A 17417-nucleotide genomic window follows, 5' to 3' on the forward strand; every position below is an offset into this window, starting at 1 on the left:
AAATTTAGTTACTTATGAAAAGGTATGACCAAGAATTGTAAGGTACGCCAATCTCATAACAACATAAATCAATAAGTATCACTAAACGTAATTATATGGTACACAGCGCCATCTAATCCCGAACTAAGCAGAAGTTCTACGATTACTACACAACTGTTAAATATATCTACTTATTAGAGATTTGTCTTTTTTATACTAATGGTAGCAAAATAATAAACAAAATAATTCTAATCAAATAACCAATAATAGGTAAATTACAGTTACAGTTATAGACTCGTACAAACTGTATAACAAGCTAATGTTTGGAAGTACTAGTCTACTCGAATCCCCTATCTTTCGATAATATTAAAATGATTACAATAAATTCTAGTGTGTAAGTATATAGATACCATAGTTCTACTAAAGCAGCTATTTTCTTGTTTTGTTTTTATTATTGCTTTTCCAGTCTGGCAATACGTATGTTATATCAATTATTTAAACTGCTGGTAATATTATAAATAGAGGAATTTTAAAAATTTATACAAACTATAGATAGGTGCATTATCAGCAGATGACATTGGCTGTATTTTATTTTCAAAGAAACCATGTGAAGTCAGGTGGGTCGCTAGTATTTAATAAATACATCTTTAGACAAGGACATTATATGAAATCGGTTAAAAATAGAAGTTGCCAGAACGTGAGTCAGGCTGACCGCCTCTTGACGCCGACTCGCGAAATTCCATCAAGACATAGCCTGATAGAATTTCGCGAGTCCGGATTAATACTCGGGCTCGGTTCAGTTTAGGCTCGGATTACCAGAGACTACAATGTAATTAGTTTTGGCGCTACGTGATTTCCACAAACAACATGGCTATAATATGTTGCGTAATATGATTCATTTACACTGTATTTATTTTGTTTGTTGGCAATATTGAAGTTATGACATTAAATTATAGACAAGTATTATCAGTACGCATTAAAATGGATAAAGTTGAACATTACGCCTAGGTCTCACTATAAATATACAAATATGTTATTAAATAAAACACCTGCATATAATATTTTATTTTCGTATGATAGTTATATGTCCATCCTATTATTCATATATAAAAATTATAATCAATCGCTTCTGGTAATAAAACTGTAAGGGTTGAAAAATCTCAAAGCTAATGCGCTTTGAGATTAATTCCTTTCACGCGAATATTTAATAAGGCAATTAGTAATATAAAAAATACAGTAACCAAATTAGTCACTTTTAAGGTTCTATACCAAAATTGTACAAAGGAACCTTTTGTACTATTTTTATATTTTATATTTGTGCATCCGAGCATCCATCACCACCAGCGCTTTATATGAGTAACTACTAATTCTAAATTTGGAATAGTTTTCGAAATAATTCGCCTACATATATTGCAAAAAAAATTAAAAAAATATTTTATTCTTTTTCTATGTTAAGTAGTCCAAAAGGAAAAGAAATTATACTCCAGGTGTAGGTAATATCAAATGAAAAGACTTTCTAATTGTATGTTCTAAAGCCGTTTTTTTAATTATTTTTATGCTGCTTAACTTTACTTTATCTCCGAAGTGTGTAAAACAAAAAAAAATATAATTACAGTTTATAACGGTATATGACAGGAATATTACAGGAAAAATAAAACTATGTTGATTCTAACTAGCATAGTTTTTGAGGAATTATTAATAAACCTCCAAAAACCACAATATTTGGGCGGTTCAGATCCTAATTAAACAATTATAGCTCAAACTAATATATTATATAATAACACTTAGGTATCTATTCCATATATTTATTACCTTACCTTACGTATTATTAATTGTATAATACGTAGGGTCATTTTGTATTATATCTATATATAAAACCATCGACGTGTGAGTTCAGCTTGCGTCTGACACGTTTTATTAATATTGATGTCTATTTTTACTGACGGACGACCAATCGAATGTAACTTACTAGTATATGTACCCCGTACCGCGTATCTACACTGAACTTGTACAGTTATATATAACACTGTTGTTGTTTGCAATGATACAGATAGGATGACAATTATCTGAACCATATTACGTTACTCCTTTTAATTTCCGTAAACAAATTACTTAACAGTTGAGATACGGAACACCGTTATGCAAATCCGACTTGCATTTGTTTTATTTCAGTAAATTATTTTTAGAAAAATTCAAAAATACGTCTTAGTTTTTTAGTCTTCAAATACATCAATAAAAAATCAGTAATAAACCTTCATTATATACTAATTAACCTTTTACCTAAAAAAGTAAAAAAAATATTACAATTTTAAAATTAAAACCTTTTTATCCGTTTTATTTAAAAAATAATGTTAATATATATACGATAAGTAAATAATTAAAATTATAGGATGTCTTAATACGTATTAAATCCCAGCGGCTACGTTCACACCTGCCGACTGATTCGTGTGCGCTGGACCAGAAATTGTGACGCAAGAAATAGCTCAGAAGAAATTTATTCAAACAAAACTTATTGAAAAAAATGGGGGCGACGCCTTCGCAACAACACCTTGACACGAAGCGCCCTTGACTTCAGTGAAAACAGTGGCCAGTCGAGTCTCATCTCTTCAGACTATTCGTAATCATGTTGTGTATATTTTATGTAATAATAATTTCATATAATTTTTATTGACTAATCATGTTATATACATACCTAATGTAATTTAAATCACTAAAACATATGCCCCATTTTCGTAAATCCGTAATAAGTAGATACATACTTATAGATTATTTATAAAATGTAAGAAATATGCTAGTAAACTTCGAAAAATGTTTAAATATAGTAAAGCTTTTGTTACTCAATCACGCTAAACATCTAAACGGATTGAAATAAAATCGGGTACTTTCATAGACCATAATAATATCCTAAATAAACACATCATATCTTTTTATCCAAAGTTCCGTGGCTTTATTCTTTTTTCGGGCAAAGCGAAGGATTACATACAAATAGTCATAAATAAATTCCTAGACACATTGCAGAAAATCTGTGTACTATATTATACAATATACTGTACATAATCGATTTTATTCCACGAAGAACACCGCTTCAATTGTCGCAAAACTAGTTATAATTTAACTATAAAAACTACTACTAAACAGATTTTGATAAAATTTCGATGAGATAAATATTCTTTCAAATAAAAAAGAATTTTCCAAATCAATTTATAAATAACGGAGTTCTGAAATAACAAATATAAAAAAATACAACTAAATGGAGGATTTCCTTTTTTTTATACATATTGGGTTCAAAATACTTGCTTATATACGCGGCTAGAGAAAAAAATACTTAAGAAGACTATTACAAAATGACGATTCTCAAGCTTAGGTTACGTGCTTTGAGTAGCCCAACAAAATTTAATTGTCCAATTAAATACAACTTTACATATTAATACTCATTTTTTTTCTAGAGACGTGATTATTATTTTTTTGTCGTTGTTATATTAGTTTACAAATATATTATTTATATATATGTAGTCTTATTATTTATATACTTTATATGCAAAAATTGTATTATATTTATAAAAAAAATTGAAATTATTTCAGCAAGATCTGATTTAAAGTTGAATTAAATTAAGATCAATTTACTCACTTATATGAAAAAAAAAGTATAAAAAAAACGAGAGAACAGTCTGACAATTAACAAATTACCAAGTTTTAATAACGACACCATACGAACTTTATACCAACTTATTAATAAACGAGGACCACAGTCATACATTACATAATATTATATCATTACATAACAGTAATTAATGACCTTCCTCAAGGTCAACGCTATTATTCTACCCATTTTCATCATAATTGATAGTACAGTATAGATAAACATGAATAGATAGGCATTTTATTCTAAAGTACGAATCTTTTCTGGACAGATGATTTTCTACATTCCGACCACTCTAAAGGCAGCAAACACTCGCCTCTAACTCACCCCGGAACTATTGAAACCTTTAGTGGGTAGTGAGTTGTTAGTTTCCGCAGTCTTCTTTATCTCCAATTTGCCATAGAAATATATAATGGACTCTAGAAAAAAAATTAATATAATCACAAAATTTCAATAACTATTTTACGGATTAAAATTTGAAGTGTCTATTGAAAGTTTCTCTTCAATAATAAATAAATATTTTGTCCAGCAAAGAAAACTGACTTCAGTTGTGACAAAACCAGTTATTTTGGTCCAAAAATTAAACTTATAAACCGATCGCGATAAAGTGTCTATGGGACCAGTCTGTAAGTATGTATATCCTTTTAAATAAAAAAGTATTTTTGAAATCGGTTTAGAACTGACAGAGTTATGCGGTAACAAACATAAAAAAATACAACCGAAATTAGAACCTGCTTCTTTTTAAAGTTAGTTGAAATAAAATATTCTTCTTTTTCTTCATTTAATAACAAAGAGACAATACAACCGGTCAGTATTACTGAACGCCCATTGCATCAATAAACAAGTTGGTGCTACGCTAAGGTGCTACATTATACTAACACCACAGTAAAAAGATCTACTATAACGCTAATTGATAAGAATACGGGGCATATAGATCAGTAATTCGTTCTTGGTAAATTGGTAGTTTTATAATAATCTAGGAGTTTATTATCTCGTAATAATAATCTAGTTTTATAATAATCTCGTATTTAAGTGTATCCTAGACTTATCTAAAAAAAGATTATAATCTTTTTTCAGATAGAGGTGAAACACGTGTCGCAAAACTTGCGTGAACAAAATACCAGTTGGAAATTAATGGTTGTTATGGAAAGATGTGGAAGCTCTAATAGTAATAGTGATGGTAAATCTTCGTGTGTAGGCAGTCACACACTAATGGTAACGGAATTGAATAAAATAATTCTAATCAAATAACCAGTGAAATAAACTACCGCAAAATAATGCCTAGTACAATAATTAAAATTTAATTCTTGTACAAGTAACATATAGGTATTTAGATAATTACATAAGTAGTGTATTGACATAATTTCTACTCATAATATATTTAAGTAACTTGAAGCTAGTCATACTCTCTATAAAGTCCTGAGTGGTGGCGGCGTGATGGGCCGGGTCGTTTAGTTCTCTAAAATATGATGTCTAGCTCATCCGTCATACTTGTGGACGAATGCTCCTTATGAAGATTAGTCTGCTCATATTTGCTTGTTAATCTTTCACTTAATAATACATATAAATATAAATTAATGTTAATTAATGTCACAGTACCCATATAAATATTAAATTATCTTGTACTTAATAATTTGAAAAGAGTAATTGTTGAGTTTCTTGTGAGTTCTTCTCAGTAGATAAAAACATGCCAAACCCAATAACAGAATCATAAAAAAAGACGATTTAAAAGCGCTTGTAAACAAGTATACTTATTTGAATTAATGAACTTAATTAAATAATCTTTTATTTATATTTTATTCTATTTTATATAATTATTTTATAAATTTATAAAATTACCAAGTACCAATTTTGAGGGTTGTCTATATGCAAAGTTAAACATATAGGAAACCTACATGTCATCCCAGTAATAGTTCCAATGTGATAATTAAGAATCTATATCCACGATAAAATTAAACATCACGAGCATCAACTAACTATTTTATAATATTAATAATATTTTTTTCAAATACCATCAGTTATTGTAAAAAAAATACAAATATTATATTATAAAATTTCATTAAAAAAGATCAATAAAATAAACAGTCCAATATAAAGGTAAAAAACTATATATAGTCTCATTAAAACAGCATGCAAATGTAACATACTTTTGGTAAATTATACCTTTTTTTATTCTACTATGGTGGCGAAAAAGCATACAGTCAGTCTGATGGTAAACAGGTTTACCCTAGCCTATGACCGTGTGATACCAAAGATGTCACACGCGCATTGCCAACCCTTAAAAAACCTTAATATGTCTTTTCGGTTCATAACCATAGGACAGTCGCTTTTACCGGATGTTTTCGCCACCAGGCAACTAAATGCTGGAATAACATATCCCCTCCGATGAGACTAGCTGCAACCAAATCAATTTTTAAAAAGTTATTAAAGCAGCATTTATTAAATAAGCAAAAACTTGGATTGGTCGCCTGATAGCGACTGCTTTTAACATAATAATTATTGTGGTGAATTTTTCATACTGTATGTTTTTTAATTAATGAAATATATTATTTATGCATCATTTGTGTAAGTATGTATCTATATAATACAATTTTACCTTTGGCTGTTAAGTTGGCCACACAAGTTACACTCTGGGTTTGTTGTACGCGTCCGTGTAGCCTAACTTCAGGCTGTAGCTGAAAATCAGTGCTTTGCTTTTAAGCAAAACTATCGCTGAGTTGTAGCCTATTTAGGTCACTGCGACACACTTGGTGAAAACATATTTCCATACTTTACTTTTGTTTTGTTTTATATTTAAAAAAATTTTAATAATCTGATAGTATAATCTCATTTGTTAATTTACGTGTGTCATAAATGGCTCAAATAAAGTGTTTATCTATCTATCTATTATCTATCTATCTGTTTTTAAAAACCCCATCTAAAAAAAGACTCGACAAGAAGATCATTGCACAAACTAAGTGTTCACGGAAGGGAGCTCCTCTAAAACCGCACTGTGTGTGATCATTCTGGTTCTAAGGCGTAAGGATGGATTCCCTGCCGAAGGTACGATGGTGAAAGGTGGCGTCCTTTATACGGGCAGTAAAAAAAAAGATACAGATAAAATCGAAAATATTAGCGATATGTAAAACTAAGAATGTAAATCTATCCTGCTATACAACATATTAAGACGATAATTTCAAGATTCCAAAAATCAAAAACAACAACAAATTTTAAGTCTCTCATATTAACCCAAACTAAAAGTTAAGATAAAAAAAATGCTGTATTATTTCTTTGGTAAAAATGTTTAGTTTCAGAACACTCCCTGCAAAGCATGCTAACTATTTCTATTTCACCTGTGTAAAACTATTTATATTTTTACAAAGTAATGTTTTAGTACCAACATACAATATATATATAATTACCACTTTCTAGTTCAAAGACAGGAGAAGAATAATAGAAGTTAGCTGAATTTATATCTTACAATGTTCAAAGTGAAATATGGTTCCTTGTAGTTATAATTTATCTGTTAGTTCAAGAACAACAGCGAGGGAGATATAAGATTAAATTTCATATTGAAGTGAATTTGTTTATTTGTTACCTCTCAGCACTTTAATGGCTTAGTAAGTTGTCATAAAATTTTGTATACACGGGATATTTCAAACGGAGAAAATTACTTTTTGTCTCGGTCAATCAAAGATATTGACGAAGTCGCGGCTGACCTAGTATGTATGAAGACGTTATGGCCTGCAACCCTGGGAAGCGTTGAGAAAAGACTTTACCTATCAGTGATGGTAATTAATAATATTTTAAGATTTCTAAATACAAGGCTATGCAATAAAATATTTAGGATACTTCTTACGTACAAGATCAATCAATATATTAATAATCCCATTTACTAATTAAGGATTACTGTTATATATAGGGAAAATAAATTAAACTTATAAAGTAATAAAAAATAGTCTGACTTGTCTTTTGTAACATTACTATTATATTTATAAATTTATGTACAAACAATATTGAGTTAAAAAATAATTAAATACTAGTAATACTGTCAATAGATAATGCTTCAAAAACTAATTCGGGTCAGACACGCGCCTGTGACCGTCATTTCTAGTTACCCTGACATTAAAACAACTGTATTATTGCCAATAACTATATAAGCTGAGAGAAATCGATAACAGATATCATTTGGCAATTATTGCTTAACAGAAACAGGAGAGCAGGAGAAGATGAGAACTTTTCTTGTAGTGTGCTTGTTAGCGGTAGTGGGGGCGGCCTACGCAAGGGATACTCGGTACAAACGGAATGCTGATCTCGAAACGGCGGCTTCCCATCACTGGGAAAAAGGTGGCGGTGGTGAACATCATGGACATCATCAAGACGAACATGGTGGATTCGGAGAAAAGGGCTACAAAGGACACCACGAACACGATCATGGCAAGAAAGGACACTCTCATCACGAAGGGCATAAGGGCTACTACGATGAACATGGCGGCCACAAGAAAGGGCATCACCATGATGAAGGATACTATGATGAACATAATCATGGCGAGAAAGGAGAGAAAGGTCATGGGTTTGAAGAAAAGGGTCATTTTCATAAGGGACACTCAACCAAGGGTCATCATGGTATTCACAAAATAGACGAATTCAAGAAGGACAAACATTTCCACGACAAGCACGGAGAATCCGGTTTCGAAGAAGGTTACGGTGGGCACCATCACGAAGGTGGATACAAGAAAGGCGGCCATTTCCACAAGGGACACAAACATGATGGTTTCCATGAACACGAGCATGGCGAAAAGGGTCATCACGAGGAGGGAGGTCATCACCACGATCACAAAGGTCACCATGATGAAGGAGGCCACCACGAACACTGGGGTCACGATGAAGGTCACGGCAGTAAAGGAGGTCACGAAGAACACAAAGGTTGGGATTGGAAAAAAGGACATAAATGAAAAAAATAATACAAATAAAGTTAGTTAAATATTTTAAAAGATATCTGAGCTTTGTTATTGTTGATATTTTGTGATACGGGAATAAAATGTGTTTTTGCTTAATTAGTGTTTAGTTTATGTATTATTACGAGTTTTGTATTAAAAGCTTGGTAAGATTACATTACAAAAGAACAAAACAAAAAACATACCTAAATAACTTCTCCATACCAAAATATTTCATTATCTCCCAATCAATACATTGTAGATAGATAAACAAAATAGTAAGAATAAATATTAACATCTTAACACAAATACATTGGGAGAAAGGAATTGTTAATAATGAGGCCTAACAGCCCTATTGCTAGCAAGTAATGACCTTAGCAGGTCGACCTCTACGCGGTTTCCCCTGGAAACCAACGTGGTTAATTCTAGAGTAATTCGTTACGATGAGCCGACTGACCTGCTTTTATCCTCATCTATCATCCATCACTGGTACCCCGCCTGCGTATAGCAATAGCGCAGACTGTTTTGTAAATGCATATTGAAATTTAAAATAATAAAACGTGTCTGTATTGTTTTACATTATTCATAAAAAAACGTCAGTTTTAATCCACAAAAAATTGGTTTAACATGTAAGAGCTAAAAACATTAATGACGTAATGGCATACGCCGCCACAAAAAATATAAGCGATAAATAACTTGCTTCTTCTGGAGGTCACTTAAAAACTAAATTAGCCGTATTTTTCTCCTTATGCTTGCTCTCCTCGCCTCGTACCTCGTATGATATCTATTACAAATTCTAATTAATGGCAAACCACAACAAACACCTTTGATAACAATAACTTTACACTTTTTCTTTCACTCAGTTCTGTAACTTTTTTTTATATGTTTCAATTAGAAACTCTAAATTGCAATTTAAAATAAGATCTTAAAGCTCTTCTGAGCCTATATATGTATAAAAATTAACACGTACATGAAATTTCGACATCTATTTAAATACCTGTTCGTGAAAACAAAATTATATGCGGTACAACAAAAATATGCAGATCCTTCCACTGTATTATATAATAAATTTGAAAGTTTATATGTTTGGAATCTTAACATCTTTATAAACTTTCATACTAATAATAGATATAATCAATACTAGTGTAATTGAAAAACTATAATAGCCTGATAAATATTACATTAAAGACACTTTTTCATAGAAAAATATTTATGTAATAATTTATAAATAATATAATTTAAGATTGTGTTCAACAAAAAAAAACTTACTTCAATTTTAACAAAACCAGTTATTTTGATCTCAAAACTTCAATTCTATTTAATAGTCACTGAACCAATTTTGTAAAATTTCTACGAGAGCAATCTGTAAGTGCATCCTTTCAGATATAAGAGGTAACAAACATAAAAAAATACAACCAAATTGAGAGCCTCTTTCTTTCTGAAGTCGGATGAAAAACAGATGTTTCTGTTCTGTCACAGTAAAATCTTGGTATCAAGAAATATTTTAATATTAAATAATTTAAAATTATGTTCCAGAAAAAAACAACTTCAGTTATGACAAAACCAATTATTTTGATTAAAAAACTAAATCACCGAACCGATTTCGATAAAATCTCTATGAAACTGTAAGTATATCCTTTCAGATAAAAAAGTATTTTTTCTAATCGGTTTACAACTTATGGAGTTGTGAGATAAACAACATAAAAACAACAAACAAAAAAGAATATAACCGAATTGATATCCCCTTTCTTTTTGAGTCAGCTGAATAAAAAATAAAAAGAAAGATAAAAAATAAAAAATAAGTATTTTAAGTATTTTAAATTTTTAATGCCTAATTGTGGCAAAATATGTGGACTTAATATTATTTTAACACCTATATATTTACTGTATTTCTTGCAAATAAATATACATTCATTCATTCAAGGTACATCATGAAGATACATCGTATACAATTAGGGTTTTTAGTGAGTTTTAAACAAAAAATAAAAAAGTAATTTTGTTGTTGTGTGAAATAATTTTATTTAATTGACTAATGTTAAGTCTATGGACAGATTGTCAAAATTCAATTAAATAAAGTATTTTAAACATTGAAAATTCAACCCCGTGAGTGGTAAAATTTTATATAGTAGATCAGCATTTTTGCAGTTAAAGGTACGTAAAATATATTTAGACTGACAGGCGTGTGCGAAACAGCGGGAACTTGCTAGCAGTATAAGGTAATTGAATTAGCTGCCATACTCGTGACTTTATTCGAATGCACTTAAATTTACAACCCTTTCATTTTTAAATCGAAACAAGACGTCATATTTAAAAAAAAAAGTATTTTATTTTTTGTAAGTATTTTTGACTATCGCAAGCACATCTGATGGAAGATATACTCGTATATATTGATATGCAATACTAATAACAAGGTAACAAACATAAAAAAATATACCTGAATTGAGTACTTCCTCCTTTTTTTAAGTTACATGGTTATAAGTGATGATGTTGTTGGGGATTTAAAAAATATTTTTTTATTTGAATTTTATAGAAAAGCAAATATGTGTATATACATTAGTATATTTTTTTTTACATGCTCAAACATGTTATATAAAACCTTATAACGATGTTATGGATCTATCTTTTGATAAATTTAAAACTATTATTTAAAAAAGCTTATTGAACAAAACCTATTACACACTAAACGATTACTTGAATGACAAATGTGCATGGTGTTAGTCGATCATGCACGGGTATTTAACGACCATGTAATTATCGAATTTCTTGCATGCTTTTCCGAACAGATAATAACTTTCTGAACCTTGCATTCATAAAAAATTAACGATTTAAAAATGCTTGTAAACAACTGTATTTGAATAAAGATGATTTGAATTTCAATATATAATTTATACTGCAGACAGGATTTGTCAAACTATTTATTCGAGCTTAACTCCACCAGTTATTAATATATAAGTGACAACTCCCAAACAACTACAGTTGTACAACAGTATTTATGTTTAAAGGGTAAAGGGGTAGGGGGTAGGGTCAGATATGGCAGTGAAATTACTGGGTTATAGTACGTCAACATTTTTATAGTGCAAAGGTATGCATGATTGGAGATGTTGAAAACGACAGAAGGAATCACCCTGATAAACCGAATGAGGAATAACAACCTTCTTGGCAGTTTTAAGGTCCTTTCCATGAAAGACAAGTTTACCACAGGACGACTGAGCTGGTATAGCCATGTTATGAAATGATCAGAGAATCATATTAGGTACCAAAAAAGTTCTGAATCTTCATACCGATCCAAAAAGGTGAGGAAGACGGTACGGAACTGTCTCGCGAAAAAAAATGACAAGAAGAGTCGACCACAAATATAACAGACTAGGTGGAGAGAGAGAGAGAGGTATATATACTTATTTATAATTAGATGGGCAGTATGCTAAAAAATGGGTAGATCACCAACGCGATGGACTGACCTCATCAAAACGCCACACAGCAGTCTATTGTGGAATGCTCTCGCCCGGCGGTGAACAGAAGTAGATGGAGACATATTGCGAGGACCTCAATTGCGAAGGAAAGCCTCATCGATCCACTGTCATTGTAAAAACCACGACCACTCTAAGAGTGTACGACTGAAGAGAGATGCTAAAAATATATTATTCACTGAAGTTTTGCAAAGTTTGCTTTTTCTACCTTCCAACTTTTTAACTATTATTAATGTAAAAGAGTCTGATTTAAATCGGAATAGTAGTGCCTTTTAGAAAATATTGCAACACAAAATGTAGGTTACGATTTTATAACTTCCAGAGATATTTCAGTTTAGAACTTAATTCTAGAACTCTTTTAAAGCAGATATAAAGATAGCATAATTACGTAATATTTGTGTAAAAAATCTTTTAAATAATTAATATAACAATAATAATTATTAGTTACTTATTTTCAACTTACTTATTTAAAATATAAGCTGTATAACACAATTTAAGTGACCTATTATAAATTTATTACCTATTCTAAAGAATTTTCAAAGTTTAGAAATCAAAGTAGAACATTTTAATAATACATAAATGGAAAAAATAATAATAATAAATTCTAATTATACTAAACAAATTAACGTTAAAAATGCCGTAATTTATTACCGCCCTACGAAACTCTATGGCAGTACAATGAAAAAAGTCCAGTTCTGAACTCGCAACTTTTTCTGTAATTTTTTGTCATCTGTGTATATTTGGTTTCATGCGGGTTCCAGGTGATAGCATTATTTTCCAGCTTACTCCGTACGAAAGCATTATAAAGAATTTTAATTGCTTCTACATTATCTAAATGTTGTGCGTGTCGCAATACGAAGCTTAAGGCTCTAAATGCACTACTACACACTTGGATAATATGTTCTCGAAACAATAGGTCCACACTCATCAACACACCCTAATCGTAAACTGAGGTAACTCTCGATAAATATTTGGATTCAAGTCGATATTGGTAATGAATGGGGTCCTTTAATCGACCAAATGACAAAACTGAACATTTATCGATATCAAATAATATAAAAATTTCATCATCATCAAATAATATAAAAAAATATTATGTATCACCGTAATGTAATGTAAAGATAATATTAATTTTATTCAATATTGAATTTACAATAAGGTCCTACGCAATAATAAAGTTAACATGATATATGTTGATACGCCTACATTTTACCATTTCGGATATAAGATTGACAAAACAAATATATTAATAGACTAGCTGTTCTTCGCAATTTTTTTGCGTGAATCTATATATAATATATCCTATATTAAATTAGAGTGTAAACTACCCGTCTATCAAAACTCATTTAAATCCATTCTGTCACATAAACGTGTTTGAGTAACAAACATACAAATAATTAAGTATTATTAAATAATATTAAATAGTCAATTAAGTCGCAATTTTTTTATTATCAGCTTCTATAGCAATTCTTTATGACTTTACGTCTTGAAAAAAGGACCGCGATTCTCGTCCATGCTGAATTAAATAGTTAACAATCAAGTACGTATTGTTTTCTAAAATAAATCCAATGATCAATTAATTAACGACACACTGATCTATCGTACGCTAAGTTAAAATATTATAAATATTATAAATAAGTTAAAACTATTAACACCATATATGTATGTACATACAGATAATCAGGTCACAACGCCTGCATATTCAACTTTTTCTACACAGCTTTCATTTTATAATCTCGAGTAGATATTATAATGTATATGAACAATGGTTACACATCTTTGTTTTTTATTACTTGTTGGATTATAATGAAATGCATTTTTATTATTATTTCGTGGAACGCATAAAAGACTAAGTTATATAATGCTGTTTTATTAAAACTGTAACAGAAAATTATTCTTGTTGCGACAAAACAGAAATTATTTTCAGTTCAGTTATAAGATCTATGTAGTGAGATGTATTTCATGTAAGGGATGAGTGCGATATCATACTCGTAGCTCATATCGGATATCAAATTATTATTAACCTGGAAGTGGAAATCTCCGTACACTATCAACCTTGACACTATCCAACGCGAACTTACCTAACAGTCGCAGTGCTATTGGTATATAAAATCATTGCCATCGATGCAACTATCATTCAGCAACTGCAACAAGCGTGATTAACAATGAGGCTAATAATAGCGTTCGGGCTTCTTGCCCTCGCGGCAGTCGCCACCGCCCGGGATATTCGAGAGAAAAGGGATGCCGACCTGGCGCCTGCTGCCTCGCACCACGGCCACCATTGGGACAAAGGTGGCGGCCATGAACACCACGGACATCACCACGATGAACACGGTGGTCATGACCACAAAGGACACAAGGGTCACCATGAACATCACCATGGAAAACATGGACATCACCATCATGAAGGACACAAGGGACACCATGGCGAACACGGTGGACACAAGAAGCATCATCACCACGATGAGGGCTACCATCACCATCATCACCACGGTGAAAAGGGTGAACATGGGCATGGTCATGAAGAACACGGTCACTGGCATAAAGGCCATGACACGAAGGGTCACCATGGTGTTGAGAAACATGACGAATTCAAGAAAGACAAGCACTTCCACGACCATCATGGTGAAAAGGGACACCATGAACACCACGGTGGACATCACCACGAGGGCGGCTATAAAAAGGGAGGCCACTTCCACAAGGGACACAAACATGGTGGACATCATGAACATCATCATGGCAAGAAAGGCCATCATGAGGAAGGAGGTCACCATCATCACCACAAAGGCCACCATGGAGAGGGCGGCCACCATGAGCATTGGCACCATCATCATGATCATGGCAAGAAGGGAGGTCACGAAGATCACAAGCATTGGGGACACAAGAAGGGCCACTAAGCCGTGGGAATACCCACACTTGTTGTTAATTATTGTTGAATTGTTACAAACGGGTTTTGTTATTATGTTTTTACGATATAAAATAATTGTTAAATAATAACTTTTAGTTTTCATGATTTTAAATTATGTATCATCATCATTTCAGTCATTTGAAACTATGGATTCTACACTCAGTCATCTAGGTCCGCTTGTGAAACATAAAACCGAAAGTTCGTGATAAGATATATCTGAATTATCATCTCTTAAAACTGTTGCGTTGTGACTTTACATCTGTCTTAAATATTTCTGAATTATATAAAAATGTACTCATTAACTACGACTCACTAACTAATCATGACAGCTCTAAAAATCTAAAGACCAAACTAGAAATATTGCAAAAAGATATTTATTAAGAAAATAATTTCGTTTTGAGCAACTATCACAATGGTCAAATGAAACTATTTTTAGAAGCACAAAAACACATAAAATAATTATACTACTTATCTCATTTGATTTTAAATTTATCAAAGGAGTATTTGTATGGAATAATGCTTATTTTAATTCATAGTCCTAAATTTATTAAGCTTTCAACCTCAACACCTTAATTGTCACAAACAACAAAGATATTCGGAAACCGGAATAGGACAAAGCAAAACAACGCAGCCGAAAACTCGACTCAAATACAAACTAAATCGGAACTGGCTAACGCAACATTTACCAGTTTAACAAACCGTTTCCCAACATGGTTAAGAGCGTTGATAGTTTTCTAGGTTTTACTTTTCTGCTAATATTCAATAGATACCAACTCCTGTCGGCAACTTCGAGAGTGACCTCACGGATTAATCTTTAAATGTTTAATTTTATTGATTAATCTTAAATCCAATGACCAGAATAACCATACGATATTAAGCACATACAATATATGAGGCTTTATTATCTATCATCATGCTAAATCCCAATGGTAGGCAGCAAAAACAGTGCCTAAGGCCTCTATTCTTTCACACATCTCGTGCTTCATCTAATTTTATAGCTCTTTTCATGTATTGACGCAAATAAAATTTATTTAAAACCATATTTCCGTTTATAAGTAACTAAATCACTATTAATACTCACACAACACATTGCCGATGGTTAATAAAACTATTACTGATACAAAAAAATTGAATGTTTATTTAGACCGTCGTAATCTGATGGACAGTGGTTTCCTAATTACGACATAAGAAAAACTAAGGTGATTTTGAATTTGATCGCCATTACTAAAATTTGTGTCAAATATAACAATACATATTACTTGCATTCAGATAAGTATATTTATATCTTTTAAGTCGATAAATTCCTCTCCATTAGGGATAACAGTAACGAAGATATTTATTTTATTAGTATGCAAAATATTACTCTCACAATCTTTCACAATTTTTTAAATAATCGACATAATTGAATCGAATATAATCAATTTGTAATATTTGGTACTAAACAAACATTTATTTATCATAACATTTTTTCAGCAATAAATGTACTTAAGTCATTTTAACACTAATTAACATCAAAAATATAATATTAAACAACTATTTCTATACATTATAAAACCAAATTTCGTTACCTTTATCTAAGGATGAAAAAAACATGTGTTATCCCATATTATTTTTGAGCTATATATTTGCAGTCGTTTCAATATTCACTCTATTTTGGTCATATCATCTTTCACACACTCTATGAAAGCATATTTTATTGAATAAAATTACAAAATGTGATTAGAACTAGTCACCCCTAATTTTATAATCATTCAATACATTTCTGTCAAAATGCAAACAGCCCTATTGATATTGTATTGATTCGTACGTATATATTATTATTATATGCAATATATTAATGTAATAACCTTCATGTACTGCACTTTTTAAACCAATTATATTATCATAAGGTTATTACTCCCCCGGGTTAAATACATAATTTACGCCACTACGGTATCCCGGTACATATACTGGATATAACTGGATAACATCCTTAACTCGTTTACTGAGCTCATAATGAAAATTAATTATTACGCCGAAAGTTATTTGCAAGTCACATGTTACTTAATATCTCGAAAAAATCGGACATCACAGTGAATTTTGTTTATTTAATTTAAATAGTTTAACTTATTTTCTGTACTTAATAATACTTTGTGATGTCTAGTATATAACAGCTATCACACTTTTCCTTTAAAATTAGATGTTATCTTTAGTGCCACTCTTAACTTTTACATTCGTACATAGGATGTTTCGGTATATCCTATTAATACAAGTATTTTTTTTTGTGATGGGTGAAAATAATATGATAACTCCACCTGCGCTAACGGGATACGCTGGCGGAGCTCCAGTAAAGGGTGGCAGATGATAATTATAACAGGCCAGTAAGCCCATCATGATGAATTCATCAGGAATTAACCATGATAGTTTCCAGGGAGAACCGCGAGGAGGTCGACCTGGTTGGGTATATTGCTAGCAATGGGATTCTAATTCTCCATTACTAACAATCCCTTTCCTCCCTAATACGAGTA

At 31.2% G+C, this 17417-nt stretch overlaps 2 protein-coding genes across 2 annotated transcripts; both read left to right on the forward strand.

Annotated features, from left to right (window-relative positions):
* Positions 1-521: 521 nt before the first annotated feature.
* On the forward strand, positions 522-8553 carry LOC113512646 (histidine-rich glycoprotein-like). Its single transcript, XM_026896563.3, has 2 exons — positions 522-596; positions 7808-8553. Exons 1-2 carry the CDS (start codon positions 551-553, stop codon positions 8551-8553), a joined length of 792 nt encoding a protein of 263 aa, XP_026752364.2. The 5' UTR covers positions 522-550.
* A 5599-nt stretch (positions 8554-14152) lies between these two features.
* LOC113512617 (histidine-rich glycoprotein-like) lies at positions 14153-14947 on the forward strand. The gene has a single exon (XM_026896523.3). The coding sequence runs from the start codon at positions 14168-14170 to the stop codon at positions 14897-14899; it is 732 nt and encodes a 243-aa protein (XP_026752324.2). The 5' UTR covers positions 14153-14167; the 3' UTR covers positions 14900-14947.
* The last annotated feature ends 2470 nt before the right edge of the window (positions 14948-17417 follow it).

This window comes from Galleria mellonella, unplaced genomic scaffold, assembly GCF_026898425.1.
Source record: "Galleria mellonella isolate WM207_F2 unplaced genomic scaffold, CSIRO_AGI_GalMel_v1 utg64, whole genome shotgun sequence".
NCBI lineage: Eukaryota > Metazoa > Arthropoda > Insecta > Lepidoptera > Pyralidae > Galleria > Galleria mellonella.